The 27710-nt window shown below is 39.0% G+C and overlaps 6 protein-coding genes across 9 annotated transcripts in view; 2 read left to right on the forward strand and 4 right to left on the reverse strand.

The window, feature by feature from the left end:
* Positions 1–1231: 1231 nt before the first annotated feature.
* Positions 1232–3435, forward strand: LOC130140035 (salutaridine reductase-like). The gene is made up of 5 exons (XM_056318313.1): positions 1232–1385; positions 1501–1744; positions 1824–1889; positions 2259–2441; positions 2782–3435. The coding sequence occupies exons 1-5, from the start codon at positions 1378–1380 to the stop codon at positions 3157–3159; spliced, it is 879 nt and encodes a 292-aa protein (XP_056174288.1). The 5' UTR covers positions 1232–1377; the 3' UTR covers positions 3160–3435.
* A 170-nt stretch (positions 3436–3605) lies between these two features.
* Positions 3606–9631, reverse strand: LOC115675526 (uncharacterized). Of its 4 annotated transcripts, none has more exons than XM_056318309.1 (14): positions 9236–9631; positions 8126–8876; positions 7971–8052; positions 7764–7881; positions 7576–7674; positions 7136–7435; positions 6925–7032; positions 6168–6239; positions 5873–5959; positions 5523–5594; positions 5352–5441; positions 4868–4975; positions 4126–4194; positions 3606–4036 (listed from the first exon to the last, which is right to left on the reverse strand). In XM_056318309.1, the coding sequence occupies exons 1-14, from the start codon at positions 9494–9496 to the stop codon at positions 3962–3964; spliced, it is 2292 nt and encodes a 763-aa protein (XP_056174284.1). In that variant the 5' UTR covers positions 9497–9631; the 3' UTR covers positions 3606–3961. The 4 variants fall into 4 exon arrangements, 3 of the variants coding, with proteins under 3 accessions (XP_056174284.1, XP_056174286.1, XP_056174285.1); XM_056318311.1 differs by lacking the exon at positions 9236–9631 and having other exon boundaries at positions 8126–8696; positions 8768–8876; XR_008818044.1 differs by lacking the exon at positions 3606–4036 and having other exon boundaries at positions 4169–4194; positions 5283–5441.
* LOC115675454 (uncharacterized) overlaps positions 9081–27710 on the forward strand; it is a 66915-nt gene continuing 48285 nt past the window's right edge. The window contains exon 1 of the mRNA XM_056318312.1: positions 9081–9090. The gene's annotated coding sequence lies outside the window, so the exon portion shown is untranslated. The remainder of the gene's footprint in view (positions 9091–27710) is intronic.
* On the reverse strand, positions 13256–15028 carry LOC115675527 (LIM domain-containing protein WLIM2b-like). The gene is made up of 5 exons (XM_030598238.2): positions 14517–15028; positions 14115–14214; positions 13963–13997; positions 13781–13870; positions 13256–13693 (listed from the first exon to the last, which is right to left on the reverse strand). Exons 1-5 carry the CDS (start codon positions 14649–14651, stop codon positions 13394–13396), a joined length of 660 nt encoding a protein of 219 aa, XP_030454098.1. The 5' UTR covers positions 14652–15028; the 3' UTR covers positions 13256–13393.
* On the reverse strand, positions 15164–16971 carry LOC115675528 (remorin-like). Its single transcript, XM_030598239.2, has 5 exons — positions 16681–16971; positions 16173–16220; positions 15970–16057; positions 15807–15888; positions 15164–15626 (listed from the first exon to the last, which is right to left on the reverse strand). The coding sequence occupies exons 1-5, from the start codon at positions 16811–16813 to the stop codon at positions 15426–15428; spliced, it is 552 nt and encodes a 183-aa protein (XP_030454099.1). The 5' UTR covers positions 16814–16971; the 3' UTR covers positions 15164–15425.
* On the reverse strand, positions 22537–22915 carry LOC115675529 (nuclear transcription factor Y subunit C-3-like). The gene has a single exon (XM_030598241.2). The coding sequence runs from the start codon at positions 22913–22915 to the stop codon at positions 22556–22558; it is 360 nt and encodes a 119-aa protein (XP_030454101.1). The 3' UTR covers positions 22537–22555.

The raw sequence follows: 27710 nt of genomic DNA on the forward strand, positions 1-27710 counted from the left end.
CCTACACGAAAATACCAAAGTATGTGATCTTCTTAACATTACATTTGACAACATCCCCACTGCGAAGTTTGGCCTGCAACAGAAAACAGCACAAGGCGATCAACAGAAAGCGGTTACCGTTGTGAGGTGGAGCCCCTGAAAGAGAGAGGAAGGAAGGAGGAGGTGGTGAGGGCGTGAAGCGATTGGATTCTCTTTCAAGCAAATAAATCCATAACTCCAGATTTGTGATTGGCTATTAGATTACTTTGAATGCGTAATAACGATTAAAGCAAGTTTTTATCTTTATAATGTCACTAGTCCAGAAGTGATCATCTCACTTTGATATAAGCCATAGCTTCTATCAACTTTTTTAGTTTGGCCCAATGGTCCAGTTAACAGTTGTTGTGTTTATCAAACTCCATCGAGTTTTCCTAAGCACGCATGTGAATTAAACTTCCTCTGATCTGTTGACCTATTGAATTCTCCAAGTCCTCACAAACTACTATTTCTCTTTGACTTGTTAACCCTTAAGGTTCTTCCAGTGTTTCAAGTTCTTTCACTTAACGCCAAGAATAGTTTCAATAGTGTTGTGTCATCAATAGTCACCTGGACAAAAACAACACTCGCATCTTTCAAACTACAAATCGCAAGAGATAGTTTCGTCATTATTAAAATCCTCAAGGTTTTTCTCAACAACTTGAGTGTCTACTCAACTCATAATCGATTAGTGATAGCTCTAAATAAATAAAATTGAATGTTTAATACAATTCAATTGAAACCTCAAGTTGTGATTGGAATGGACTTAGGAGAGTCCGCGTTAGGTGATGGCACCATCTCTTTATTAAATGACCATTTGTGCCCACTTAGTAATTTATTAACTTTTCCTTAGTGATTCACCTCGAGGAAGGTCACGATATTGTTAAAGAGACAAAGTAGGGCACTGGCTTAAGAACGACAAGCCACTAGTCAACTACTTGACATGGAAAGCTATGTATGACGGATAAATAGTACCTCGTCCACACATCTTATTACTAGATAACTTATGATATTCAAGAGCACTAATGAGAGAAGATTGACGTGTTCTAGAATTCTATTACACTTCAAAGGGTGATATTTCTTTGCCATTTGCTCCTTAAAAGAAAGTCGTCAACGCTTAGATTAAAAAACGGCGAGGATACGTCACTGCATACGTTCTTGCACGACCAACGACCAAATATAAACCTACGACGCACTGGCTGACGTTTTCTCTCTTTCCTTCTGTTCTTCTGGATAGAGAAAAATGATGTTTTCGCCTATACATATGCACTCAACAAGCCACAGCAGAAGAGCCACCACCTTGCAAAATCTTTGCAGAAGGAAAAAAAAGGGCGGATTTTAACATTTCAAGCTCTTCATCAAATGGACAGGTACTACTCGCTTCCACTACCCCTAAAAAATTATCGAGACCGGTTCGATACAATCTATTTCAGGGAAAATGCTAACCCTTGTGTCTTGTTCTCATCTTTGTGTTCATTTCCATAGGGTTGCGGTCGTTACCGGTGCGAATAAAGGGATCGGATTCGAGATATGCAAGCAACTAGCTTCGAATGGAGTCTTTGTTGTGTTGACTGCAAGAGATGTGAATAGAGGGAATGAGGCTATCGAGAAGCTCGCGAGTAGTGGGATCTCCAACGTGGTCTTTCATCCGCTCGACGTGGTCGACGGGACTAGTGTCAATTTGCTTGCGGATTTCGTAAAGGCTCGGTTTGGAAAACTCGATATTTTGGTATGATCTATTCATATGTCACTTGTTATATATTATGTTGCAAATAGATTGATAAAAGAGCCACAAAGTGGCCTTGCAGGTGAATAATGCAGGCGTAACCGGAGCTACAGTCATGAATAAAGACTTGGTTTTCACAAGAGATAAAGTGAGTTTTCTCAAGTCGGCAAGGCTACTATGAAATACATTTTTCACGTTATTTTTGTGAGGTGATTTATAGAACATATACAACGTTCATGTGTATCTGACGCCACTTTTTACTTTCCTAGATACTAGCCTTAATACCCATTTGCCCACCATTAGATAATAGCTTAGCTTTTGATCGGAAATCATTAACAAGCAAACTCGAAAATGTTAGTTTAAACATTAATTATTTCGTTTCTTAACATGAAAATATTCCTTCTACCATGATGTTTGGGGCATCCATTATATTTCCTTTTTTTTTCGTTTTATTCATGAAAAGTAAGAGGCTTAAACTAATTAACGCTGTCGTCTTTGTCATCTAAACTTATTGCAGATTACAGGTCCGCAGGCCAAATCGATGAAAGAATTCATGGAGCAGACCTATGAATTAGCAGAAAAATGTCTGAGGACTAACTACTATGGAGTCAAACAAGTGACTGCTGCTCTTCTACCTCTTCTTCAACGATCAAATTCGGCAAAAGTAGTCAATGTCTCCTCTTCCCTTGGCCAGCTTCAGGTACGTACTTAATTAGTGTAATATGCAAATGAATTTTTTCACGTTGTCGATCAAGTAAAACTACACATAATCAACTCATTATATCATCTGGTTGGTTAATGCAATGACGAGGAGATCGATTGAAACTCATGACGTGAAAGAAAAAAAATTAAGTGAGGCAGATTTGAATTATCGAACATGAGGAATGTAAAATAACCAACAGTTTATAAAGTGCGCTAATATTTAACCACTTTGCAATTATTTGCCCCTCAAATTGAATAATCCCTGCATGCTCATTAATTCAGTAACTTTTCGTATTCTCTCATGAAAGATTTGTTCATCTTATTCTTCTTGAAATTAGAACATCCCCGGCGAGAATATCAAAGAGGAGCTCAATGACATCGATAGCCTCACGGAAGAGAAAGTGGACGGTTTGGTAGTGAGATTTCTGGAGGATATCAAGGAGGATAGGTCGGAAACTGGAGGCTGGCCGATCATTTATTCCGCTTACATCGTCTCCAAGGCAACTCTCAATGCTTACACTAGAGTTTTAGCAAAGAAATACCCCGGTATCGCCATCAATGCCGTGGCCCCAGGTTTCGTCAAGACCGACCTAAACCACAACACTGGGTTTTTGCCAGTCGAGGAAGGCGCGAGAGGCCCCGTTATGGTGGCTTTAATGCCGAAAGAAGGACCTTCCGGCTTTTTCTTTGCTCGGACGGTAGTGTCGACCTTTTGATCAAGATTTGGATGAGTACTGCAGAGAGGCTATGTCCGTATAAACCCTAAAGCTATATATGTTATATTGCATTTTTCGCTCTGTTTATTGGTAGGAGCTTCTAAAAACGCTTTTAGCACTATACAATTTAGAGTTATGCTGGTGCGAGTTTTAAAATGATTTAGCATTATACAAGATGAAATGATTCAATTTGGGTCAAATCTTTTATAGAGTCATTTTGACTACGTATGGAATGACAATTTGTTCTCGAAATGGAATTGTACGTCCGCAATTAATTACTGATCTGGGGTCGAATACAATGATTCATATCAACCCAAGCTTTCCATGTACATACCATTTCTTCGGTCATGCCATCAGCTACGAGTGAGCATCAACACGTCTATGGTGTTCTCAAACTCGCCGACGCAGGCTGTGGCAGGTGTGAAGTGTTTCTCAGGATATGGGACTGCCATAGATGCATCTGGAATAGACATTGCTCTCAAAGGGAAGACATTACAAATTTGATCTTCCTATGTGAACCTAATATAGATACTTTGGGAATTGAAGAATTTGAATAATCTACATGCCATCAAACTGATTCAAAAAACGTATCTAATCCCAAATACCTCACAACCAAAAAGAATGCAAAAACTCGGCTTGTCTTAGAAAGCTGCATCCGCCTAACACCTTTGGCTCTGAAAGCGCAATTCCCAGTTCATATGGTCCACTTCTGCTAGTATCTTGGAGGATACTCACCAGATGAATGATATTTTCCATCAGAAAGAGAGTGATTGCAATGGACTTAGGAAAAAGGATGAGCAAGCTACTCGACTTGGTTGGTGCACATCAAAATTATGGATTTCATATCTTCTTTGTCCAACGATGCTTCAACTATTACCTACATAATATTTAGAGTTCAAGTGAGTGACACTTCACGCCGAGAGCTGACATTAATCAAAGAATGCAGGAATATACTTCAAATCATACCTCCTGTACTTTGTTTCCAGATCGAGCCAGTAATTTGTATTGATTTTCAAACATGGATGCCATATAAACCTGCACCATGGGACATCTCGCAAGGACACCATGCACTAGTTATAACCATGGACGACGTTCTTTTATTGTCTTAAAGTAGGAGTTTCATTGAAAGAAAAGCATGAAAATAGCCAGCATCCAAGCAATAAGAAGTGTTTAATATGCACACGGCAAAAAAAGAAGAAAAAAAGAAAGAGTGTACAAAGCATTTAATGCGTGCTTTCATCAAAAGGATAAATAGTATATACCTCCTTTCACATATGCAGGTAGAACATTAAAAATAATTATGTGTGTACTCGTACATAGATCTGCTGCTGTTGTTTCTTTATGCATATATGAATACAGCAAAAGCACAAGAAAAAGAACCGTCTGTCCTTGGAAATCAGAAAAAGGATCTCGGATATATTTGTTCATGCTAAGAACTAAAGCAAATGCAACGAATATTTCGAGCTTTTAAAATCTAGTTGGTCCTATGAAAGTTAGAGATGTCTTCGAGTGTGTTCAAATATCAAAAACATAAAAAATTTATGAGCTCATGAATTTGTTGTGCATCAACCTATACCATAATTTCTGCGCAACAAACAATGACCATTATGTAATGAGCTCGAGTATGTCCATAAAGATGGGAATCCATAATATCTTTTTAAACCACAACCTTGCATCAAATAGGAACTATACATTCATGTAGACACACCTGAAATGTTGGGGCCAAACCTGGGCTCAAGAAAAAACGACCTTTTGACACAGTGTGCACTCCTTCAATCTGTTGCAGCTCCTTGATAAGTGACTCCACTTCAACCCACTGTTTAAATTTAAAGCAAGCGATGAATAGTCCCAGTCCATATGTTCTAGTATTATCATGTAGAGACAATATTCAATTTGTCTAATTGCATGTACACGAATAAAACAAACACCATCTATGCTGAGTGATGCAAAATGGGAAAAGGGAATCGACTAGGCTAAGCATCATGGGACACATTGCCTTCTTCAATATTTTAAAGAAGGAATCAAGTAAACCACCTAATTTTATGCAATTAACTTCACAGACAGAAAAACCATCTGAGTTGTTTAGAATCACTACTCTATAAACATCTATAAGCCGCACCAACCAGTGCTCATGAGAGCCACATAGTTCAATGAGCGATAATAGGTTCCAATTAAAGGATGATTGCAGGAACCTCGGATTCTGCTTGTGTAGCTTCCAGGTTCCAATCAAAGGAATTGCCATCACCAACAACTGACTCCAAGGCCTCAATCAGCGGATCGGGCTGCCATAGGAAACAACAATTGTCATGATGAACCAATACAAAAGGTTTCGCATTTTACACCTAAATATTTAACTAAATTACCATAATTTCCTTCAGTGACAAGAAAATGCGTTCAAGTGCGAAATCCAGTTGATGAACTTTGGCCTCCACAACCTGATTTCAAATTGATCTTCTTGAGAAGTCAGAAGCCAAAAGGACCAACAGTGAAAGAGTACTTGGCAAAAATATCACACGAATAACTGGATATGCATAACCATATACACAGAACAGCTCGGGCAGCAACCAACAGAAAATTGGCAAACTCAAGCACTCTCCAAATCAAATAAATAAGTTTTTCAAGAAAATGCATATATTAGATTCACAGACTAATTTTCTGCAGAATTTGATCATGAAGAGAAAAAGCTTTCATCCCTAAATAAACTGTAAAGTACCTGACCAATTTTAAAATAGGACACAGGATCCAAAGTAGCATCCCATGACACTTCTGTCTGGTGAATTAGTGCAGGCACGCCTTCAACCTACATAGACAAATTCAAGGAGTTACCATTAAAACGACTATTTTGGTATAGCAGCCTCAATGGCAAAGAGATCTGATTTTGTACTATAATCCCAATGGCAAAGAGATCTGATTTTGTACTATAAAGTCACTTGGTTTAAGTACAGATATCACCAACATAGAATATTGAGTGAGCTCTCTTTCGAGGTAGAATAATCATATTAACCTACCTCCACAAAAATGCCAAAGTATGTGATCTTCTTAATACAACATTTGACAACATCCCCAATGCGAAGTTTGGCCTGCAACAGAAAGCAGTATGAGGCCTTACTGACCAATTCTCTCATGTCAAGTACTGAACTAACATTTCAACAAGATATACTTTGATCACTCAATTATAACCAAGGATAGCAAACTACTGGAGTAAATGAAAGAGGAGCTATCCCCTGTCGACATATACACCAATAGTAGTATCAGTCACTCGGGATCGGAAGACTGAAACCAACAATCTTTACTAGACTACCCACATGAATATTCTGAACTCATGGATATCACAAACACTGTCCACACAACAAAATTAGCACCCATCTTGGCCACCACACTGAAATACCAGCCACCAAAACACAAGAACCAGGCATTTAAAACATTGTCCATTCAAATTGGCAACCCCCTGGTAACACTTAAGGGTATATAAATATTGGCCGCCCTTTTCCACCCTTAAGCTTATCCCAGAAAAAAAGATTGTCCACATTGTTCATCTAGATAATCTTCTAAGCCAGAAATTGATTATTTTAACCGTTGCTTTAAGCAAAATGGTTAGAAAACCAAACTCGTGTAACAACCAAACAAGACCTTTGAAGCATATATGACAGGTATAACATTTATTTGTTCAGCATATCACATAACAAGTATTAAGTCTCATATTCAATTTAGGGAAGATATATGGCCAACATATAACGAATTTGATTTTCCATATCCTTGCCTTACCATGAGACTTCTTTTCTTCTCAACAATTGCCTCCTTTTCTTTGGGCTTCACAGAAAAGAGAAGCTTTCTAAACTTTCTGTCAGCCACTACCACATTAACCTTGATTTTCTGCACTTTAAGGTTATAGGAGAACAGTTATTTGACATGTAAAGTAACAATTGCAACATTGGAAATTTCCAATGCATTGATACTAAATCAGACTCCTAGATACCTGTCCAACAAATGAAGACAAGAACTTGAGTTTCTCTTGGTCGTAAATCCTAAGAAGATCTTCCAATTTCATATCTGGTGAGATTTCTTTGCTTATTGGTGGAACGTCTTCTGGATCTAGACCTCCACTGGTAGAACTACTTTTGTCCATAACATCATAACTTCCTATAACTCCAAGGTTTTGCCTGTACTTTGACGGGTCTAATCCCTTCTGTATTAGCCATGATTCAAATGCTAAGTACTTCCACTTGGTGGCAAGACTGCGGTATGGCAAAATTCCTATCAATGAACCAAAAGACACCTGCAGTTATTAAACCAATTTCAGGATGATCAACACAAACAAAATCAAACAAAATAGTTGCTACATGCTGATCTGCAATTCGACTCAGAAAAGAAGCAAATCAGCACAAGCAGCAGGAAGGTGTCCGCTAATGTACTTACAACAAAACCTCTGGTGCTAGAGCTTAGTAACTCCACTTCTTCTCTTTCTCCCGTCTTAACCAGATGCTCAGCTCGGGTCCAATCAGCATCGTCACGGTCCTACAGCCAAACAGAATAGCCAAATTTTTGCACAGAACACTCACCTCTCACTCGCCAAAAGAAAGCGTCAATTATTTATGACATCTTACCTCAACTTCAGGGGTACAGACACTACCAAGTTTAAAATCATCACCATGACGGTCAAATGTTGGGGTTGATGTCTCCACTCTGTCACTATTTGAGATTCCTCTAGCGTGTTCAACCATTCTACACTCAAAATGTCGTCATTCAAAAAAATTCTGATTTCAAAACATTAAACTCATTAAAGTCAAGTATTTGGAACCGATTTAAGACACCTCTTTGGTTTCCCCTGTAGTGCGGCCGTCTTACCAAAATTGACACCAGAATCTACATGGCTCTGCTCATGCAGCTGTGATCCTTGAAAGGACAATCATCATATTCATTCACTTATCCCAGTATAGAAAAATCAATAAAGAATCTAGATCTTTACCTAAGACAATATCATCATTGGGTTCAATTCTAGAGAGAGGTACATCAGTACTTGTTGTGGATGCTTCAAATTCTCCTGTAGTTGCACTTGTCTCCCCAGATACAGATTTCAAACCTTTCTCCTCTCCATCAGCAGTGGAAAGAGCTTCAGAATAGCCAACTTGTCCATGCCCATCAGTCACAGTCTCAGGCTTCTTTATTAGTGTAAAATCATTTGCTTCAACCTTTATCTCTTCATTTCGCATCTGCAGTTCACTATTTTCACCATGTACAGATCCGGAGGCATTTGCAGGTACTACTTCTCTGGAAAGATTCCTATTGACATTAGTTGGTTCAGGCTTTCTCAACAATGTCATGTCACTGAATCTCTCCTTCATCACCGGCTGGTTGCTCATTCGTAGTGACAAGTTTCGCTTAATTCTCAACTTAGATGGCTTATCTTCAACGTCATCCTCATTAAAGACAGTCGGCTTTCTCAATATGACATCAGGAACACTACTCTTCGGACTATATTTAGACTTCTCAGCCGATGGTGTTGGTCTCTTCGGTTCTGATGCCATTGGCTTATCACTCTGGAATTTCACACCTTTTTTAGGGACAGGCCGAGCCAAATTCAAACCATCTGATGAGCTGGACGACTTGCCCTCCTCCGTCCCTTCAAATGGCACCTCCTTGATATCACCCTTTTTCTTGTAGAACGATTTCTCGATTTCAAGAAAAGAAGCATCCGGATTTGCTTTCCTCCCCATTATCTGAAAAACCAAAAGGCAGTACTCTCCAATTAATTCACCACACATCTATTGCCCATCAGAAGTTTAATATCTTGATTGCATAACCCTCCTACGCAATCTTACATAAACTAATTCTTTGGCAGTACCAATTCACATAACACAGTCCTTATTGTCGACCATGTAATTAAAATGTTTCCACTCTCGTTGCTTACAGAACCTCTCATAAGAAAAGTATGTCGAAACACTACAATAAAGGCTACTTCTCTCTCATTTGCTATCATCCGAACAACCGCAAGTCTCATAATTCGATTGCTGAAAGCATCCGCCCACACAGAACTATAATTGCCTACAAACACGAGAGAGAGAGAGAGAAAAGTGACCTTGGCCATAGTCAATTTCGGATCTTCACCGAGCATGCGGCCGAATTTAAGCTCCATCTGGTCCCATTGATTGAGTCTCGGCTCCTCCTCCTTGGAGGCAAGAACCGTGAGCCTCTCAAATCTCCTCCGCAAACGGAAGCTTCCGGTCGCCGACCACTTCCTCCGGAGGGGAAACGGACCGGAGATGGCAACGAGCGCCTTGTCGCCGTTGCGAGACGAAGTCGGCATGCTAGCCACAGTGGTCAGAGCAGAGGCCTCCATTACTGTGATGAGTCAAGCAAAACTCATCAGCGCACTGATACAAAGTTTCGATTCGAACTCGAGAGGGAAGTGAAGAACGTGAAAATGGAGCGCTTTCAGAAATGAAGATTCTGGAGATCCTGGAGATAGAACGGCTTTAGGAGGAAGATGATTCTTTTTATCTTCTCTGGAATGGAACACGTCCTACGTGGCCTGTATTTTTGTTTTTTTGTCTTTTTATTTTGTTTTATTTTGCTTGGAGCCAATAGCAATTTTTTTTGCATGCTTTGAATTTTGGGAAAATTACAAATAAATGCGCTTATCAATATCACGAAAAATTCCAAACTGGTACATATGTTATAAATTTACGCCAAACTAACCATAAACTGGTACACATGTGACAAATTTATTCTCCGTTAGTTTTCATTAAAGTTTACCGTCAAATTGTTAAGTTGAATGACACATGACGGTCGACAGATATACCAGTTTGGAGTTTTACGCACAGGTGTGCCGGTTTGTGGTTTTTGGTGATATTAATTCAATTTAGCGGAAACTAACGGAAGGTAAATTTGTCACAAATGTACCAGTTTAGGGTTTTTAGTGGTCAAAAAATTAGTTTAGGTTAAATTTATCATGGGTGTATCAGTTTAGGTTTTTCACGGTATCAACCCATTTCTTAAAAAAGGGTTCAAACGAACCTTATTTCGATCTCCGTGGCCAACTGGTTTGTTGGGGTGATTTCATAGGAGCAGTTTAGGGTAAGTACCAGTTTAGGTTTTTCGCGATACCATTTTAGGTGATTGCTTAGGAGCACAGGATGGGGATTTGAGTTCTTGTCGACCGGTTTGCTGGGGTTTTGGATCTTGGAAAGCAACTTAAAGAGGGGACTCAAAATTGTTGGTTGGCCGCTTATACCCGTGGCCGGCAAGGCGGCCTCGCCCGCAGCGACGATGACCTCATCCAGGGGCGAGGGTCATGACCCTCGCTAACTACCGGCGAGGACTTTGTGGGCGTCTGGCGCCACCAATGTCGTTGCAATAACCAGGCTAGCTATTCTTGCACACGGCTCTGTGGTTACTAAGGTAGCGAATGATAACCATTCTGTTTCGAAATGAGTTCCTGAAACAGAAATAGATTTTTCTATTTCTGGTTTCAGGACGAGTTTCTGAGAAAAGAAACCCGTTTGATAACAACAAAAAATTTCTATTTCTGGAACAGAAACCCGTTTGATAACAGCACAAAATTTCTATTTCCTAAAACAAAAACTCGTTTGATAAACAACACAAAATTCTATTTCCAGGAAAAAAAATATATTTTTTTTTTAAAATGGAATAAAAATAATTAGAAAATCCAAAAAATTCCTAAAAATCTCAAAAAAAATCCAAAAAATCCAAAAAAATTGAAAAATTCTACAAAAATTCATCACAATTTCCAAAAAATAAAAAAAATTCAGATTTTTCTAGAAAATAGGAAATTTATTGAATTTTTTCAAAAAAAATCAAAAAAACAAAAATTTCAAAACTTCATAGAATGACTTAAAATACATGTGGCCACCCACTTTTAGTGAAACTTAAATTTTTTTAAGTGTCCAAAAAAAATCAAAAAATCAAAAATTCCAAAAATTTTAAAAATTCACAGAATAGTTTAGAATACATGTGGCCATCCACTTTGAGTGAAATTTTAAATTTTTGAGGTGAAAAAAAGAAAAAAAAATCAAAAATTTCAAAACTTCATAGAATGACTTAGAATATCTGTGGCCACCCACTTTGAGTGAAATTTAAATTTTTTTAGGTGCCGAAAAAAAAATAAAAAATTGTAAAACTTCACAGAATGACTTAGAATGCCTCTAACCACCCACTTTGAGTGCAATTTAATTTTTTTAGGTACCCAAATGGTATTTTTGATTTTTAAATTTTTTTCGGCACCTAAAAAAAATAAATTTCACTCAAAGTGGATGGCCACATGTATTCAAAGCCATTCTGTGAAGTTTTGAAATTTTTGATTTTTTTTCTTTTTTTCGGCACCTAAAAAAAATAAAATTTCATTCAAAATTGGTGGCCACAGGTATTCTAAGCCATTCTGTGAAGTTTTGAAATTTTTGTTTTTTTGCTTATTTTTATTTTTTTCGGCACCTAAAAAAATTAAATTTCGCTCAAAGTGGGTGGCCATAGGTATTCTAAGCAATTCTGTGAATTTTTGAAATTTTTTATTTTTTTCGGCACCTAAAAAATTTAAATTTCGCTCAAAGTGGATGGCCACGGGTATTCTAAACCATTATGTGAAGTTTTAAAATTTTTAATTTTTTGCTTTTTTTTATTTTTTTAGGCACCTAAAAAAATAAAATTTCGCTCAAAGTGGGTGGCCACAGGTATTTTAAGCCATTCTGTGAAGTTTTGAAATTTTTTCTTTTTTGCTTATTTTTATTTTTTTGGCATCTAAAAAAAATTAAATTTCGCTCAAAGTGGGTGGCCACATGTATTCTAAGCCATTATGTAAAGTTTTAAAATTTTTTATTTTTTTATTTTTTTCGACACATAAAAAAATTAAAATTTCGCTCAAAGTGGATGGCCACAGGTATTCTAAGCCATTCTGTGAAATTTTAAAATTTTTTATTTTTTGCTTTTTTTAATTTTTTTCGGTATCTAAAAAAAATTAAATTTCACTCAAATTGGGTGGCCACATGTATTCTAAGACATTCTGTGAAGTTTTTAAATTTTAGATTTTTTGATTATTTTTATTTTTTTGGCATATAAAAAAAATTAAATTTCGCTCAAAGTGAGTGGCCATAGGTATTCTAAGCTATTTTGTGAAATTTTGAAATTTTTGATTTTTTAACTTTTTTTTATTTTTTTCGGCACGTAAAAAAATTTAAAATTTAGCTTAAAGTGGGTAGCCACAGATTTTAAACCATTATGTGAAGTTTTGAAATTTTTGATTTTTTGCTTTTTTTTCCCACCTCAAAGATCGTGACTTCCAGATGAACATGTGTTTTAAAGAAAGAGTTCTCTCAGAAATGATTCTGATTTTTGGTCTAGAATTAGAAAACCAGCTTTTTTTTTGTTCTGATTTCTGGTTCAGAATCGGTTCTGGAACAAAAACTTGTTCCAGAAATAGAAAAATGAAATTGCGTTAACAAACGGATTTCTGATCCAAAACTGATTCTGGGAACAAAAAACCAGTTCTGGACAGAACCAGAATGGTTATCATGCGGTACCTAAGGCCATTGCTTTTGTCACTCTTCCCTATTTATCTTGCTGGACAAAAAAGAAGATGAACAAGAAGAGAAGGAAAAAAAACTATCTTTAGATGAAAATGCGCTTGACCGATCGGAATATTTGGCCAAACAACAAGGTCAAGCCTTTATTTGGCCACTTCAAGCTCTTATTTGAAACAAAATCCACTTTGAACCCTATGAGAAAATGATAGCACTTGGGGCCTTATTTGAAATCTTCTGTTTTTTGAAGGATGAATAACAAGGTCCATTTTGCTTGGAGCCAAAAGCACTTTAGGCCACTTTAAACTCTTATTTAAAATAAGGTCTACTCTAAATCCTCTTAAATTTTTTTGGAGGATCAACAGCATTAATTCACAAATTTTCACAGCCATGTAAGTTGGCTGTTTACATCTTGTCGACTCTTTTTTTTTTTCTGTGGACGGAACCTTGTCGACTCATGATCATATAAATTATCCACCATTCTCGCAAATCTGGGTTTGCACATCTACCTAGGCCATCAGGCATTTCATGAACAGCAAAATGCAAACAGAGGAGGTCAAAGAAGGTTTGTAGAAAGATCTCAAATTTGATATAAGAACATGAAAACAAGGTTAAACTCAATTTCAAATGCATAATCTTGATGAGCAAGAAAAAAAGCTCCGAATTTCGCCATCGCTATGACTTCATCATTTCAAAGCCAATGGCTACTGTTTCTGTTCCGACTTGGGCTTGTCCTCGGGTCCTGACTCCTGCGCCTTCCGCGGCTCTTGATAGGGCGCTCTCGCTTGCTCCTTCAGCTCAGGGAGTGGCACTGCCGCGTCCCTCTTCATGGAGGCGATCTTGTTGAGGTGGTTGTAGCTGCCCTTCTCCTTGAAGAGCTGAGCAAAGTGGTGCTTGCAGTACAAGATGCCATCCAGAGCAGCATAGGAGGATGGGGTCAAGAAGCAGCCTCCATGAGAGCACCTGAAGCAGGACTTGTGGTATGACTCTCCCTCCACTGTCAGCTGCAGAAACACTCTGACAATATGAGACCTCGGATGTTAAATTAATGAATCAATTATCAAAGCGAATGTGGTGCTATCGATGCTAACCTTTTCAAGCGGATAAGCCGTCTTCTGGCACAATGCGCATTTGTCTTGGGTACCGGAGAACCTGTGTGAAAGCTTGCTAGGAGTCCTAGACTGAAGGTGACAGGACAATGGCGCATAAATACCCAATATGATGATGCATAATGAGAATGATGGGATATTAGAGAGATTTGAAAGTTGATTACCAGCGCATTCGGTTTCTGATCAGAAGACTTTCCCGCTGGTTACCATTGATATAACAGACATACCCCACAAAGAAGATTGTCAGATAAGTGAAAAAATGGAACGACAAAGCGACGGGTAATGTTTTGAGTATTTTGAAATACAGAGATCTCACATTGCTGGAATTTCTTGCTGTAGCTTCCTGTCTCCTTGAAGAGCTGCTCGAAATGAGGCTTGCAGTACAAGACTCCATCCATTGAAGAGAAACTGCTTATCTGAGAAACAAATCGTGCACATCGAAAATGATTCCACATAAATCATACAGTATCTCTGGTATCCTAATGGTTACGTTTCAAACTCTTCAGAGATTGCACGACTTTTAGCCACGGGACCTTTTGAAAATAGGGCTAATTGTTTTTCTCGTTGGATCACGGTCCTTTGACCATTGTGATACGGGAAATAAAGAACACGAAGCACCTATAATTCATGCAGGATTTCCGCGATGGCTACAAAGAGGTGGGATTGATTTCGCATGTGAACACCAAAAGAGAACATCTAAAAAGATAGTGATTTATACCACTAATTTGCCATTGCAGTGACTGCATTTGAAGCAGGTCTTGTGATAAGGGACTCCATCCGCTGATACCAACTCGATGAGATGCACGGTCTTATCGCAAGCCTTGCATTTCTCCTGCGTCCCACTGAACCCCATTGTTCAACCCTAATCTGTGCCGGGAGTTTCCGACAAAATAATGCAACGTTACTCTGTTTAGCGTGAGAGCATGGTCTTCAAATTTCGGAGGTCTTTTAGACAAAAGAACTCAATTGTTTTCACCTTCAGCGTCGTAAAGCTTGGAAGATAGGTTGATGGGTCTGGGAGGAGTCATGAATTTCTACCATGAATTTTGGACACTTGTTTGAGGGTCCTTCTATTTTGGAACCTGTCATTGCCCTTAATTATCTAAATCAAATATGTTGACCTGGTCTGACCTGCATAAATTTAGAAGAGATGGTCTGTTCACTTCCTTCTATTTCTGTGCTGTCTTAGGCCGTTTCTTTTCCCTGCGGTTCATTTTGTTTTTCCCCTTTTTTTTAGATTCAAATGCTTCTTTTGTCGTCCAACCATGTGAAATTCGATTGGAGCCCAGAAAAGAAACATGCCCCTGTGAGAATTGGAGCATATTCCATAGCAGCAAACGCCATAAGCCATGTAAAGTCCCGTCATTTGGCAAAAAAATCTCATTCCTATGAGCCTATTTTGGTTGATGGCGGGTAACCCTCGAGTCTCGACCCCTTATATATATCATATGATACATGATTTCACAAGCCTGTATTACAAATCTTCAAACCTGTTCAAGCAAAATTGTACACACATTAACTGTACAAGCAGAGTCCTTGAAAAGCCTCGGATCGCCAAAAGTAGAACGTAAGCATGCTTGTACTTTCAAATATACATTTTTCTTGAATCAATTTTGGTCGAGGAAACTCAGCTGCCGAAGCATCTGAGGAGCTTCCTCGGTACATAACTGGTGGCGCGGAACTTGGCAGCTGCCTCTTGTACCTTGATGATGTCTTCACCTCGTTTCACTTCGATCGTTGCCTTCTTTACTTCAGCTTCCTTTTGAATTTCTACTAATTTGTTCTTAATTTTCTCTGCCTGCTCGGCCTTCTTCTTTTCTGTTTCCTCCTATCATTTGTGAAGAACATATCACATCAGTATTAATCTAGACCCTCCTCAACGAAATTGAATTACAAAACAGTGAAAATCGGAGTTCCAGTTCCGATCCGCTCATATAACTCATATGATTGGGCTAGAGAACCCCAGATGCCTGAGTACATTTTCAAATGTGGTTCGAATTTCGGTTACCTCAATTTGCTTTATCTGAGCCTCAATATAAGCTATCTGGGTGTTTTCCCAGGACCCAGTGATAGCTAGCTTTTTGTACGCCCTGTTTCAATATCTCATTCAAATCAACCAGGACTCAATGCAAATGCAAAGAGGGGGCAATCACAAGTGTAGAGTCTCTTACTTGCTCTCAGCTTTGGATTTTTCACTCTCTTCCCAAGCTCTGATCAAAGCCATCCTCTTCTCTGCTTCCACTCGGGCAAGTACATCATCTCAAGAACCATAGCAACAAGTCAAATTATATGTCTGATGATCTTACGATGATTTAGCTGACTGATCTTACAATAATGTATAACTATAGATCATCACTAGTCTGCTTGGTCATACCTCTCTCTGTTTGATCTCCTGAGCCTTTCTCAACAGGATCTGTAATCTCTGCCACAAGAAACTCAATTGGGTAAGGAATAAACCGAAAACCAAATGATAGGATATACATAACTGCAGGGAACCCCACCAGTCTATTTAATCAATAGATACAAAACTCTTTTCATTAAAATCATCAGCTTGAGTTAGTAGGCATTATATAGTACTTGGTTGTTCTAACATTCAGTCGTATTCAGGGGTTTGCACTCTATGCCCGAACACGCATCGTGATTGTTGATTTTGGATACTGGATTTCCTATCCTAATACCATGTTAATTTGATTATCTGACATATTTACTTAGATGAATGTGCAGATCATGATAAGTTTACCATGGTGCCCATCGTACTAAACTTGACCTAGAATTCTATTGTTTTCAATCCTAAATAAACCCATAAAAAAAAAAAGATCCAGATGAATGCATGCTAGATAATTAAAACCTCTGAAGAGAAAATTAAAGAGCAGATTACTTACCCACATCAGTTGTGAAAGCGACCTTCTTGTTGGGAGCAGATATAACGATCTTCTCCTCAGCTCCATTCTCTGGTTCTGGGGGAGCTTTTGGTGCTTCAGATCGATCAGCTTTCTTCTCCACCTCCTCTTCCATCACGTAATCCTTCAACTTAGCCACCGGTACGCACGAAAATAAGATAAAATAAAATACAAAATTGAGCAAGATTCGGAGGTGATTAACTGCAAACAATATCTTTAATTTGGGGAACAAGAGGATTCCTGGTGGAACTTGTTGAACCGGGTCATTTAAAATGAAAAGATTAAGGGTCGGGAATTGATTCAATTAGTTGTTAACTTCAAGGTTTCACCAAACATTGATGTGACGAGAGGAGTTGATGAATAAAAGTTGGTGCATGCATGAAAGCGAAGCACCCTCCGACGACAGGCTCCACACATGACGCTTCACTGTGGAATGAAATGAAGTTCTATCGAGAAAGGATGTAGATCAGAGGAAGGACATGCGTTACTTTAGCCCCGCTTGATTGCTTGCCAAGCAAGCGCTAATCTTGATTAATTAGACAAGCACTTTTATAAGGTTTCGCTGTTGATGGACTGCAACTTTCTTGTTAGCAGCATCGATCGAATGATATTTGATACAAATGTTTCATATGGAATCCATAAAATGAATCGATAAGAAAAAAAGGGTGTAGTTTTCGTCTGACAGTCACTGAATTTTGGTACTTCAATTACGGTTCATTTTGAACATTTTAATTTACTTCCAACTGATGCGCATTGGCTGTTTTCTGGTGATTGCAGACCTGTCTTCTCACTCGGCAAAAGATGCATGAATAAGTGGACGCGTGAAGCTCTTCGGAAGATAATATCTCATCACTCATGCATCTTTTCCGGGCGATCTTCTTTATTTTATTTTATGATTCCGCATAAAGTTTTCATAAGTAATCTCCTGGCAAGCACGAAATCACTAGAAAACAAGAGAAATCAAGCTATTAAAACTCTTCTCCGATCATCCCTTCTTTGTTGGAGTGTGGTTCATACTCTCCATCAACTAGAAGACACGGAGGCTGCTCCAGCGGGGGTCGCAAGGGGCCTCCTATGTTAGGTTGTGGTTCACAAGGGGCCTCCTATGTTAGGTTGTGGTTCATACTCCCCATCGATAGGAAGGCACGAGGGGCCGCCTCAAGAGGCAGCGCCCCCTAGCCGCTAGATGACTTTTATTGTTTGGATCCATGTTTTATTGATAGTTTGGATTTAAGTCCATAAATAGCTATTATCTGTATATAATTTTTTTTCTTGTAATTGATAGTTGTAATAGAGAGGTGGGAGGGGATAATTACAGTGGAATCTTTTGCCGGACATAGCTCTTGTTTAAAAGTGAATCAGGATAAATCTTGTGTTTCGATTTCTCTTTCTCGCTTTTATTCTCTATTTCGTTGTGTTTGTACGACTAATTTTAACATCAAAAAAGTTAAGAGGGCAGAATTAGCAATCGATCGAAAATTATCTAACGCCTGGTCAATGACATGTGAACCGACCCCCACAGGGAATGCCTCGTACTTTACCAACACAAAATGTGACTTACCCTGATCGCCGTGCCAGGCCAAGGCATCACATGCCTCCAACACTTCTAGATTTGCCCCCCATAAGCACTGACAAATTGACAATTAACCCCAGCAATCGATAAAAAATTTGTTAATCTTCTTCTCGAATTACGCAACTTAATTTATCTGCCGACGAAGGTAAAGGACAAGCCCCGTTTTTCCAGATTCTATGCACTGAGTTGGGACACTGTAGCCCACTCTAAAAATACTTGTTTCTTCACCGTCTCATCCTCTCGTCTCACATTACCTTGTCAAGTTTCGATCATTCAGAAGGTAAGAAGAGATTGGATCTGGGTGAGGTATTTGCTCAAGCTATCATTCCAGCAGATGGCTTTTGCTAACCCCACCAACCTCTTAAGAACCATCGAATCGAATGCCTGATATCATGGCGGAACGAGGTCGGGGTTGGCGAGGACCGTCGATTTCCCTAGTCACTTGGTTTTTCCTATTATCCTGTCCCCGTAAACTTAAACTGCAACTGCCACTAGCTTCGAAATACTAATGACGGTGTAATTTTCACTAGTTATGTCTTAATACCCAATTGAACAACTTACCTTACCTAAAAGAATCAATCAATTAAGCTGGAGGAAAACTCATCATATTCACATCAAACGTATCCCAAAGCACAAATTTGTAAAACCATATCTAGCTGGAGAAAAAAAGTGGATCCTTCTTGGGGTGTACTAGAAAAGAATCTCATGTGACTTATTAGAGAGTAAGAAATAGAAAATGTCTGAACCTCAGATGAAATTTTAATGCACGAGACAGGCAGTCTGAAAAAGGCCAGGAAATTCTCCTGTTCATCCCTACGCTTGTCAAGCAATGGACTATTATATACATGCCTTTACACCTGTCTTCTCTCTCTCTCTCTCTCTCTTTCCGTCAAAACCTCCAGCTTTCACGACACAAAAGTGAGTAAAAAAAGCACACTCCGAGGAAGGCAAAACGAAAACCATTTGCAGGCACCACCTTGATAACCCTGTCGCTAATTGGTTACCGCCGAAAACATGGGTCCTCGCCCATTGTAACTCTCTCTCTCTCTCTCTCTCTCTCTCTCTCTCTCTCTCTCTCTCTCTCTCTCTCCTTAATATATAACACACCCTCGTCGCTTGCACTTCACTCCACACAAAACCTTGTCGCAAACACCTGAGTGCTCATACCCCCACCATCAATACACTGTCCCATCCTCTCGGCAACAAACAGAAGCAAATAGTAATAATGGACGTGTTCATTCCCGAGGAGTACGTGGTGAGGCGGAGGATGGAGAGGAGGCCGTCCGCCGCTGGAAAGAAGCCGGACACAGCGGCCGGAGCTGCCGACAGAGCTGACCAATCTACCTGCAAGTGACAGAACTGTCGGACGACCGCGAGGCCAACTCCGATTCGTAGGTTTGATAGCGACCAGTTCTTGGTCTCGGCTGTTCCCGGCGAGAGCATTGTTTTCAGCTGCTTCTCTGCTTAATGAAGGCGTACTAGAGGTGTATTGCTTGTTTTTTTAGTACAAACTACGTATGTACGGTGTATATAGAATTGTAGTACTAGTACTTAATGTAGTAAATGGAGTGGTGAGCGAGAGCTTTCTCAATTCTCAGACTGCATTTAGTTATCTGGATTCGGATTGAGATTTGATAAGATAAAGGGAATTTGAAATCCTCCAAATATCCTCCGGATTGTGAAAATATCCCATCAAATGCTTGGTGGAACCTAAGATAAAATTGAAAATCTTTTGAAATCCTTATTATTGAAAATCTTTGAAAATATTTTAATATTCCATCTCTGATGGGCTCCTAATGTACGTGACGACTCAAACCCTCTCGACCACTGTCGTCAACAAGCAGTCTCTGGGAAATCAGCCTCGGGAGCTTGACAACTTTCAACATATATGACCTCTTCCATTAATAAAAATTCTAAACTTGATGAACTCTTAGTTCAGAGTCGACCAAGAGAGAGATTGTGGAACAATGGAGGCCGAGAATGAGTAATCAACGGTAAAGTAGAGAGAGGAACCGAGAGATGATTCGGTGATGGTGGAATAGCTGAAAAATCAACTGAGACAGAGAGGGAGCCACGGTTGAGGTGATGAGCCCTCTTAACCTTCCAAGTGAGCCACAAGCAAGGGCACCGGCGAGGATACTCGAGGATGCTAGAGTGAGGGACTATCACGGTGGATGGCCACCGGAGTGGTAGTGGGGTGTTGCCGGTGAGAAACACCAAGGACAGTGAGTCTCGCATGAGGTGGTTTTTCCTGGTGCGTGAAAATTGTTAAGTTAAGTTTAAAAATTTTACATCCAATCTGGGTCTATCCCACCTCCTAGGCCAGATTTCTTATCCGACATTTTTATCCGAATGTATATGGATTTATAGAGTCCGGTGAATGTCACCAAACACCCAAACGCAATCTCACAGTAGAGACAACCCCCTAAAGTACGTACTAATCATTGTATCCCATTTTGCATTGGTAATTTTTGGCATTATTAATTATCAGTTTTGAGATTTGTCCGCTTCTTAATTTGACAATGAGGCCCTGATTCATTTATTACTAAATTAGCGTGGATTTTCCTTTGTATCCCCCGGTGTGATATAAATCAACTATTGCAATAAACGATAAATAATTACAAAATTTTATATAGATATACATCATTAAAAATGATGGATCCATATGGACACGATGTGAGATCCATTAAATTTGAGGGTCCATACTCAGTTTGTTATATGTACTACTAGTTTTGTTGATTGGATAATTTCTCATTAGTAGTGTTATTGAAAATATAACAGTAAGTTTTCCCGAGTATGGAAATCCATTCGAATGTGGTGTGATGTATTTCCTGTTTTTTTTTTGGGATAGTGACATGGGTGATTTCTGAACTTTTCTTCGATGTTCAATGTAGTCTTTGAACTTATTCTTATTTTGTTTCATCTAATTGCTGGAATTTCAAAAATCTGCCGAATGTAGTCCTTCCGTTCAATGTATCTCCACGTCACATGCACCGCCACACCATTGTTCATTGGGCCAAAAAGTGAACTGGTAATTTGAGGTTTTGTGTGGTTGCATGTCGTAGGTGACATTAGGATGCATAAATAACCTATGACAAGTTTTGGAGATGGGGTGAAGAAAAATATTGTCCAGCAAATATGTTGCCATTGTCCTGGTGGATCTTCTACCTTAGCTTTTATATTCTTTCTTTCTTTCATTTGTCTGATCCTCACCAAGAAAAAAAAAATTAAAAAAAAGTTGACCCTGGAAGGAAAGCATAGGATCTGTGTGCGCAGCAATACAAGACTCTGGTGAATGGAATAAGGAAAGGGCCTAGAAGCAGCCGACCGAGATCCCTAACTTTTGGCCTTTTGCTCATATGTTCAAACCAATCTACCTGCAAGTGACTTAGTATATGAACCGTGTTGTTTTACTTGTTTGACCTAATATGCTCCTATGATCATGACACGTTAATCCTATAGACATTTTGGCAGTGTATCATGATTTAAAGAAGGTGAAATCACTGGTATATACATGAGCGAGCAATGGAAAATTTCCATCGTACCAAGGAGGAGGGAGATTGATATGAACGTACGAACAAGTCGTTCTACCATTGGAATATGTACGCATATTGATTGATTCCCTCCATTTGCCACATTGTGTATAATGCACATATGTTTAACCTTATACAATTTAGACGTATGAAAAATGAAACTTAAAAACACATAAATCAAAATTTGGGTTCGGAAAGACATGTTCCGTATTGTGTTTTTTTCCTTACGGTGGCTTATGATTAACAAAAGTTAAGGATTCAAATGCGCTAGTAGAGCAAGTTTAAGACTTGAAAGTCCAATACAGAAGGAGACTTTGGTGCTAAATACTTAAATTTCTACCCATGTGTACCAACTTGGGTGAGAAGCCTCTTATAGGTTAAACCCTTTCCATTTTTTTTTTCTCCTTACCAAAAAAAATATTGACCCTTTGCCATCACCGCTGTACGGCAATATTTCTTCATCAACTTTAATCCAAAACCCTAGCGAAACCCGCTAGAAAATCAATTCCATAGTGTGCATGTTTATGGCAGGATCAGAAAATGACTATTATGTCTAGCAGAAGGAAAAATAACTTTCGTTACATCTTTCTTCTCGAAGTCAGAAGCAACATATATAACTGAAGTTGTTTCAGCTTTTGCTAATTGATACATAAATTATATATCCAATAAAACACAGTTTTCCATGTACGTCCGAGCTATGTATGAATCGCCATTACCATGTAAATGGTGGGAAGCTAAACTTACTCCAAGATCAATGCTCGGTATCGCTAGTTCCTCCCGGAGCGTCCTCATCGGCAGCGTTTGGAGGCTCCGAGACCAAGTTGACGAGGAAGTCAAAGATGTCAGTCGCCACGACCGCCGAAACCACGTCGTCCTTGTGGAGCGTCCTCCTCTTGCCTTGCATAGTCGTCGTCCAGGACCGCCTGGTGAGTTCCTCGATGAACAGCTCGCAGGCCTTGGAGAACACGATCGGCGCCTCGCCGGAGATCATCTTCACGTCGTCCCCGGACTTCTTCATGATCTTCTTGATCCTCGCAAGTGGCAGAGAGTGAGGCCCGGTTTTGCCGGATAGTCCAGATAACATCCCCGAATACATCCCGGGCTGCCTCATGACTACTCCTCCCGTCACTCAAATCGATCGCGAAATGTACACGTGAGAGACGTAACGCGATGAATCTGTTTATGGGGTTAAAAAGAATGGAGAGATGAGATGAGAGTACTTTGAAGTTACTTTTGAGGGAATGATGTGAAGGAAGATGAAGAGAAGCGATTGGGGAGTGAAAAATGGAGAGAACTGTTGAGGTTTTTATAGGGAGAAGTAGTCATGTGTGAGAAAAACTGGAGATATCCTTATGGCCGGCTAGCCAGCTACGGCCGGCTGAAAATCTGATTACAACTGGTTTCGTATACGCGGGTGTTGGAAATTTTCTGATGATGGGATCATTTTCCCGAAATGATTAAGCGACGGTTCTTAATTTATTGTTTGCTCGTAGGCGTGCCATCATTAGTTCGTTTCTATTTTCTACGAGTGCAAGCCAGTTCCCTCCCTTTACTTAAGCTCAATCTACTCTCAAATGGAGTCTATATGTGATTTATTTAACATATCTACATGTTCGTCTGGATGGAAATAAATTAAAATTACTTTAACCATTCACTTCTTGATATATATATCCTGTAATAAAAATGGGCTCTTATCAACACGAGAGGTCAATTTCCAACAATGTTAAAGTGGCCAAAGAGGAAAACTTCAACAAGAACAAGGAATACAACATATTATTTCTCTCATCAGCTATCCTCATATACACAAAAGTAATACTGTGAGAAATTCATTTTGGAGGGAGAAAAGGGCAGCCAATCATAGTAAAATCCTTTTTATTTTTCTTTTTTCAAGGATAGAACCTCTCTTTCCCTTTGAAAACTTTTTTCTTTAAATTGTTTTTAGGGAAAAGTGCACCATAAATCCTAAAACTCATCGCGAAAGTACAATCGAGTCCTAAAACTTTCGAAAAAAGCAATCAAGTATTTAAATTTGTTGATTGATGCGATCAAGTCTCTCTGTTATCTCCATCCAATTAAATTGACGAAAAAAGCTTATTTGGCTTTTTTTTGTTTATTATTTTTCAAAGAGGGTTACCACATCGGCTATTTTAAGCCAAACCTGACTATCCTTAGCTTGATAAAAGTCTTAAAATAAATTTTGTTTTGTTGTTTCACTCGTTGACAACAAAGAAAGATCATAAACTCCCGACCTTCATTACTATATATAATAAGAATCTCTTTCACTTATGATCAATTGATCATGAACTCCCAAGCCAATTAATTAGATGCTTCAGTTACATCTGTTGGAAATATGGGATAAATTGATGGGTGAATGAATGAGAAATTGATGCTCAAAGAACACCCTTGAGTTGGAAGTGGGAAGTGGAAAAACACTATTCCCACATCGGAAAAGAAAGAAGGCTATGGAGTGCTTTATATATAGTTACACTTATTTGAAGTGGTAATTATCATAGCACAAACTCTCTGCCTCGCGCGCAGGCGCAGGGGGAGTGCAAATCCGACGCCCGACAAGTTGAAACTTGGGCGCGAGCGCACATCCCGCGTACACGATTGCAGGACCGAAAAGTGGGCCTCGTGACGAGCCCAATTTTGCCTTCTGATTTATTTTTTTTCAACTCAAACTGTTACGAATTTCGTAACGTGCGGCAGATTTAATCGTCCCTATTGATTTTATAACAGCAGAATTAATCGTCCGTTATTCGTATTGATTTTATAACGGCAGAATTAATCGTCCGTTATTCGTATTGATTTTATAACGGCAGATTTAATCGTCCGTTATTCGTATTGATTTTGTAACGACAGATTTAATCGGCCGTTATTATTCCCGAAATGCTCTCCCCTGCGTTCTATTTTATCGAAATCATTCTTCCTCAGGTTTTACACTCTCTCTGCATTTTGCACTGTTTTTCGGTAGTGTTCATTTCGAGTTTGTTCAAGTTCGCCGGAAGCTTGGAAGTGCCGTGCTCTATTCTTCGCTGTCAACCGTTGTATCCTGGGAGACAGACGTTCACGAAACCTCGGTCGCGTACTGGAGGGAACGAATCTGTTTTAAGGAAACTGTGTCAAACACAGGCCTCGGTATTCATTTGTATCGATTCCGACTTTGTTATTGCAATTTCGTTTCTTTACAATTCTGTATTGTTTGTAATATTTATGCTAATGCCGATTTGAATTTTCGCAACAACATCTTTGATCGTCCAAGACCTTAATTATCCAAATCTAGCCCGCTTCCCATGGACGGTGTAGATACGATCGTAACGTCAAATACAAAGGGAGTAATAATCATATTAGAGGTAAAAATGTAAGGAATTACCTCATTGGGACTCGACTCCAAGAGATTATACACGAGGATAATGAGATGTTCTTGTACTTCTCAAGAACGAAACTCAAATTGCTTTCCTTTTCAATTACACTATCGCTTGAACTAATCCCTTCAAACTTATCGGGCCAACTTATTTTAAACATCACGGAGATGATTTCTTAGGAATTAGGCACCAGATACAAGTTCGATTATTAAGCCTACTAAAGCACAATCAATTCAAAAATTAACCATCCGCTCGAATTCAGTTCGCTTCCTTTATCGTCTGAAAGGTGAGTGGAATATTTCACGAGCAAGTAATCTACCCACTCGAAGCGTGTCCGTCTTGCTTTGTAACCGAAAGAGAATAATAGTAGAAGTGACAATCTCTAGTCTTGATCAATGCTTAAATCTATTAAAACCAAGACAACAAGTAGCATTATTTTGTTGGCTCTAGACCAGGCAGCATAAGGCCAAATGAACGCTATTTGCGATGGCGTTTTCCACAGAGAATAACGTACATCATAATGAAATAGTCAATTGGGGAAGATGTTTCTCAAACTTGCATTTTTAATTTGCCAATTTGAGGTTCTCAGTTCCATAAACATTACTGTTTGATTATCAAATTATAAACGACCTTCTATCATATTCTACCGGCTATTCACAGGTAGCAACATGCCAAAAGCTCTCTGTAGCAGCGTCATGTTCTCGCATAAATCTGTCCATTGTCTGTAAATTGTACCAATAACGACAACCAGTAGTTTTTGCCGATGATACTGATACATCCATTAACTTGATTTGCCTTTGATTCGTAAATAAAGGAAGAAAATTCTATCTAAGCTAAGCAGAAAATCATGCATCACTAGAGATACCAATTCAATTGAATTCTATTATTTATAGACTATTCTCCATAATATTGGTGGAAAAGATAGCTAATCAATATAATAATCAATTGATTTCTGCGAATATCAAGAGAAATTCACTATTTGCTACAGCGTTCGCTTACTCTCACTAAAGTTTTTCCCCATTAAAAATTAGGGTTAATATCGAAAGAAGAACTTCACAATAGATTTTATATTTTCGTCAAACCCATACCCATCTTCCACATGGTGAACCAGCATGATTTGCTCATGCATGACTTCACGTAAGACTTCTTCGTGCACTTGAAAAGTCCACCTCTAACTTAAGCACGAAGAATAGTTGCTAAAAACGAGCATAAGCTTCCGCGCATGGCGCTTTCGCTCGAAAGTATAAAAACGATTAAATTGGAGATAGTGAAATGGGAAAGACAAAACTCCTTCGTTATTCATATTAATAACTGATTATGTATCCCTAACCCTAATGCGTCAAGGCGAAAAGTGTCAACTTCGAACGCGGTCAATTAAACGTACTATCGAAAGCTTTGTGCGTATGGGATTCGTTGAGATCTGCTCTGAGTTTTCAGCGTTTACAATTTCAGCGAGACATCATGGATTGGCTAAAGGAATTCCGTTTGCAGAAGAAGGCATTTCTTTATGGCTTGAGGTTGCTTTCACCGAATGAATTATTATTTGCATGTTACGACATAAACAATTCATTAATCACGATGGGTCAACAGCTATATGCATGCATTCAACCTTTATAATTAAAAAATCTACGATTTCCGAAGGCAGCACCTAGCTCGAATTAGGTTTCTTGTTCTTTGTGTTTGGCCTCTTTGATTGTTCTTATTTATGGGTCTATCTGACATGGTTCGTGTACTATAATATGTTTGGTAAGAGTGGGATGAAATCCTCCCTTTCGGGGTAGTAAATCTCCTAAGATGAAGGGCTTGCTCATTCATGGCAATTTACCCCGTTGAATATTGAGATTTACATTCATGAAGATGAATAATTTCGGATAGTTAGAACTCTGCGCTCATGCTCCTGAATTATAAGAAAATGAAAGTGAATAATTCATTATCTACCGGAAGAAAAACACCTTAAGGCGACAAAAGAGAGTTTTTTGTGACCTTACGATCAAACCAAAGGCAACAAATTAGTAAGTGTACTACCTTAGGGTCGACCAAAGGCAACAAATTTCTAAGTTTCTTGCCCTAGGTCATACTCTAAGACGACAAAATCAAAGTTTCATCGTCTTAAGTCAAATTTAAGCGAGAAAATTTGTACTTTGTTGCTGTTGATCAATTAGAGTTGAGATATTTTTCAACTTATGGCAACAAACACGAAATTTCATTACCTTAGGTTGGACCTAACGTGACAAAATCATGGTTTTGTAGAGCTGCCCATCACTGCCGCCCCCTCTATGAGTTTTCGTATCAATTCTTCTTTTTTTTAAAAATTTCGCATGATCATTGCTATGACCCCCATATTTGGGTCGTTGATTAACGAAATCCCCTCAAATGTGGTTGCGGTCAGGGCTTTAGCCGTGACCGTGATCAACTGTGACCATGATCTAATATGGGGTTGTCGCGGCCACAATCCATATCTGAGGTCACAGTCGTGAACCAGCCAATCCTTGTAAGCTGCCGTCTATGACTTGATATGGAGCCGTCAAGACTAGGGGTGAG

The sequence above is a fragment of the Syzygium oleosum genome, unplaced genomic scaffold (genome assembly GCF_021117445.2).
Source record: "Syzygium oleosum isolate NSW1041296 unplaced genomic scaffold, Sole_v2.1 Sole_v2.15, whole genome shotgun sequence".
Classification (NCBI taxonomy): domain Eukaryota; kingdom Viridiplantae; phylum Streptophyta; class Magnoliopsida; order Myrtales; family Myrtaceae; genus Syzygium; species Syzygium oleosum.